Raw genomic sequence first — 4,574 nt, 5'->3', positions numbered from 1 at the left:
GTTTAAAATATTTTTTTTTGGGAAATCTATGACAAAATATATGACAAAATTCTTAAAAATATAATATAAATTTTTTTTTTCATCATCAAGGTACTTCTGTTATTCTTTCTCTATATTCTAATCTAATGAGAATTAAAAATTTTCAAATAATTTTATTGCGAAAATATTTACATTTTATTTTTACAATTTAAATCAAATCAGTGCACAGCTTTAATATGCATTAATGTGCCCAATCGAATTCGCTATTAAATTTCTTTCTGAGGAGGAAGGGAGGAGATTATTTAAAATAGCAATATGACGGAATGACGTCCAAATTGTTGTCCTTGCAAACGTGATATTTTCGGGAGGAGAATGTCACCCCTGTTTGCTTATTTCTGACAGTGTATTTCGACAATATTGATCAAATACGGTGGTGCACGTCACGAGACACGCACACGACACTCAACGTAAGGCGGAGACGAGACTTAGTTGAGTATTCTCGACGACAACGGGGCGAGCGCGACGGTCGGGAAAAAATTGTGTTGCGAAAATATGTCCGAGCAGCAAACGGATTCGTATGACTCGAGACCGGTAACATCGAAGAAATCGCAGAGACCGCCGTTTAAGCTGTGTTTCTCGCGAAACCAACAAATCGGGAAATCTGACGCTTGCATATCAAAAACAAACGGTATATAAATTATTTAAAAAAAAATAGAGTGACTTCTATATCCAATTAAAAATCCATTATTAATTATTATATATTATGGATTGTTCTGCAATTTATCAGTATTTGAAATCATTATGTGTATAGATTTCAATATTTAAAAAAGTAAGTAGAAAATTAAATAAAAAGAAACAGTTTAGATTTTTATCAGTAAAGAAAATCACTGTGACTGTGCTTTATTTTTTCGTTGCTGGAATGTAAAAATAATTCCATATGATTATTTCTGGATTAATATACATATCTCGCCAATGGCAGAGAATTTTCTTAAAGTTTATTCTGACAAAGACAACGGCGAAAGGAATTGAGACACCAATACAGATTTCAAAAAATGACGTATGTCAGAAACGGGAATATATTCATAATATTTGTAGTTTTGTTAGCTTCAAATTTGAGCTAATTAACAATTAACGAGATTGTCATAAAGTCTTGTCGCGAAATTAATCCTTAACTGATATCTTGGAATTATAACGAATTCAGCTTGTTACTAATTTTGTTCAGCTGAATCCTCGAAATTGGAGACATTATTCAACAAGTTAAAAATGTTTTAGTTTCTTTTTAAAATAATTTTTTAAAAAACATTTATTTCCTTAGACAAAATACTGTTGTTTTTAAATGTAATACCTTATTAAATACAATAAAATTATTACAAGAAAAATCCAAAATTTATACACTTATAGGAAAAATGATCGTTATTATCATATCTATAATTTAAATCTAATTTTTAGTCATTTTCTGACATTATTACTAATATTACTAACATTAAAACATTGAACTATAAAAATAAAGCTTCTTAATCATAATTATTTTATCGTGTAATTATCACAAATATCAAACACTTTTCTCTCATAATTAGTGTATTTATTTCAGCGTAAAATAAATTGGTCGCTGATAATCCCACAATACCTTACACGTAATAAAAGAAGACCGATAAAAGAAGATGATCAGTTAAGGATTAACTTGCGATGGATCGTTTTTCAATGATGAACTTGCTCAATTTCTATTCGAGTTTATAAAACACGAATGAAAAAAAGATGCAGTGTCGGCGCAATCACGATCTTGATTTTTGCAAAGCGAAGTTGCGCCAAGCGTAATACGATCTGAAATAAATGCGCACGCGAAGTTACAAATCAATTGCAGTGGACTTCGTCACGCCGAAATTCTACTCAAGGGAATTCGAAGATGCGCGAAATGCGGACGTAAGCGATACGCTTGAGAGACTCGCCACGGAACAAGATAAGAAGCCGAGGAATCTGTACCAATTGCCGTTATTGACTAGTCACACGTAATTCCTGCATCTTAACGATCTGCATGTCGATTTTCTCGGATATCTACTGCTCCAACAGCTAATTATGACAATTTTCAGTTACGGTTGGTGGCACGACAAAGGGATACATCCGAAGGACGCGCGATTTGACTTTCACAAAAGAACGTCCGACTTGGTGAGCTTTCAGATGAAAATTTACGCCGAGGATCGAAAGTTGAAAGGCTTCAAACAATAAACTCGAAATCAATATTCGCGAATTCAGTTGTCTCATATTTTTATTACTCGTTATTGAAATATGGTATAATATTTAACAATAATTTATGTAATAATAGTAATTTAGTTATAATCCTATAATAAATTCAAATGCGTATTTCGATTTTATATAATAAGATTATTTCATTCATTTTTAATCTTTTCGATAATAAAAAAAAGTGTTTTATTATAAATGACATCCCATATAGCACAGAAAGATTGTAGAAACATTGCAGAATGATTTTACTGAAACATTACAATATTGCATGGTGATTGCGAAATGTTGCTGTAAGATTCCAACAATGTTAAGATGTCCACTTTATATTGCAACGAAACATTCCAGGAATATTGGAATATAATTTATTTGAATAAATTTTTTACGAAGACTCTAAAATGAAAACTATTTTTTGTACATATATCTCACTACTTTAATTTTTCTACAAATCGCATTACTAGAGATATGTGCTTTCTAAAAGCAATTTTTTATGATAAAACCATAAAATATTCTAATAAATGCAGTATTAATTCTGAAGGATATTTATATAAAAATTAAAGCATATATGTGTTTATCCCGAACAAACTACAAATATTAACAAACTATAAAAACAAACTACAAATATCCACATTAACATAATAATACAGTTACTTGATAAGTTAATTATGGATTAAGTTAATCGCAGTGATTTTTTTAAATTCGAAGCCACTATGAGTCAATTGAAATCGATTAAAAAATGACAGTATGAATCAATACGAGGGCAAGTCAATAAATTCTTAGAAAATCTGTCAGAGATACAGGAGAGATGCTACTTGTCAAAAAGTAATGTGACAGGACACTCGCAGTGTCATGTCACATTACTTTTTGACAAGTAACACCTCTCAGCTGATTACTGTCAAATTTTGAGCGGAATTCATTGCGTAGTTTCATTTCTGTAGACGATTAAAGCGAACAACTTTTGTATTTTTTGCAAAATGGAAAAAAAACAAATTTTGTCAAATCAGAGATCAAACATCTACATATGAAAGATTTACATATGAAACGCCGAAAGAAATCAAAGCCGAGTTGGATAATGTTCAACACATCTGCACCAGCGTTTGCGACTGTACAATTGGATGAATGAATTTAAACGTGGTCATACATCCACATGTGATGTATCTCGTTCGGGACGTTCAATTGAGGCTGTGCCAGAAATTATCGATAAAGTCCACGATATTGTTTTGATTGATCGACGAGTGAAAATGCGCGAGCTTGCTGAAGCCTCAGGCATATCACATGACAGTGATTTCAATTTTGCACGAACAATTGAATATGAAAAAGCTATCGGCAAGATGGGTGCCGCGTTTGCTCACTGTGGATCATAAACGCGACCGTGTGATTTCAAAACAATGTTTGGAAATGTTCCAACGTAATCCAGATGAATTTCTGCGTCGATTCATTACGTGGACGAAACATAGATCCATTCACACTCGAGACGAAGGAACAGTCAAAATAATGGACTTCGTCGGGTCTGGTTGAACCAGCTCCGAAGAAGGTGAAGACCGTAAAGTCGGATGGAAAGAGGATGGCCATAAGTATTTTGGGATGCACTTGATATAATTCATATCAATTATCTTCCGTCGAAGCAAACAATCAATGGCGATTACTACGCAGCTTTATTGGACCGTTTCAACAATATTTTAAAGAAAAAAACGTCCCCATTTGGCAAAGAAGAAAGAGCTCTTCCATCAAGACAATGCACGGGTTCCCACGTGCCCGGCACCGATAGCCGAATTCAATGAATTCCACGACGAATTGCTTCCCCATCCAGCATATTCGCCAGATTTAGCCCCCTACGACTATTTTCTGTTTCCAAACCTGAAGGAATGGTTCGGAGGAAACAGATTCACCACTAGAGAATAGCTCATCGCCGAAACAGAGACTTATTTTGAAGGATTGGACAAATCATATCATTCGGCTTGAAAAAGTTGGAGAATCGAAAGTTGGATCAAGTGTATCGAGCTGAAAGCAGATTATGTTGAAAAATAAAAATGAATCGATAAAAAAAAATGTGTTTTACTATGTTTTTCTAAAAACTTATTGACTTGCTCTCGTAAAATTCGGTTGCTAGTTTATTCTTGCGTTCACATTATTAATCACATAATTAATATTTCGATAAATTATTTTCAACAGCTTAATTGCTTATCGTCTTATCCGATAATAATGCGTTGATTGTATCCTAATCAATATTATATAATCGATATTATACAATCTTTTGATTTTATTTTTAAAATAAATAAATTTAAAACTTAGCTAACGAAATGGCCGTCAAATAATAGATTAATAAATTTTGTATTTAAATATAAAAATGAATTATATTA

The 4,574-nt window shown here is 32.4% G+C and overlaps 1 protein-coding gene across 1 annotated transcript; it reads left to right on the top strand.

Moving 5' to 3' along the window:
- The first annotated feature begins 531 nt into the window (after window positions 1–531).
- LOC108693221 lies at window positions 532–2,202 on the top strand. Its single transcript, XM_018202045.1, has 3 exons — window positions 532–667; window positions 1,841–1,985; window positions 2,067–2,202. Exons 1-3 carry the CDS (start codon window positions 532–534, stop codon window positions 2,200–2,202), a joined length of 417 nt encoding a protein of 138 aa, XP_018057534.1.
- Window positions 2,203–4,574: the final 2,372 nt, after the last annotated feature.

This window comes from Atta colombica, unplaced genomic scaffold (genome assembly GCF_001594045.1).
Source record: "Atta colombica isolate Treedump-2 unplaced genomic scaffold, Acol1.0 scaffold89, whole genome shotgun sequence".
In the NCBI taxonomy this organism is placed as follows: domain Eukaryota; kingdom Metazoa; phylum Arthropoda; class Insecta; order Hymenoptera; family Formicidae; genus Atta; species Atta colombica.
This window is presented reverse-complemented; position numbering and strand designations above follow the sequence as displayed.

Excerpts from the sequence above, each read along its gene's own strand:
- LOC108693221 (XM_018202045.1), top strand. The coding sequence starts at position 532 with ATGTCCGAGCAGCAAACGGATTCGTATGACTCGAGACCGGTAACATCG. Across the intron at positions 668-1,840 it reads TTGCATATCAAAAACAAACG|TGGACTTCGTCACGCCGAAA; the intron begins GTATATAAATTA and ends AATCAATTGCAG. Across the intron at positions 1,986-2,066 it reads CCGTTATTGACTAGTCACAC|TTACGGTTGGTGGCACGACA; the intron begins GTAATTCCTGCA and ends GACAATTTTCAG.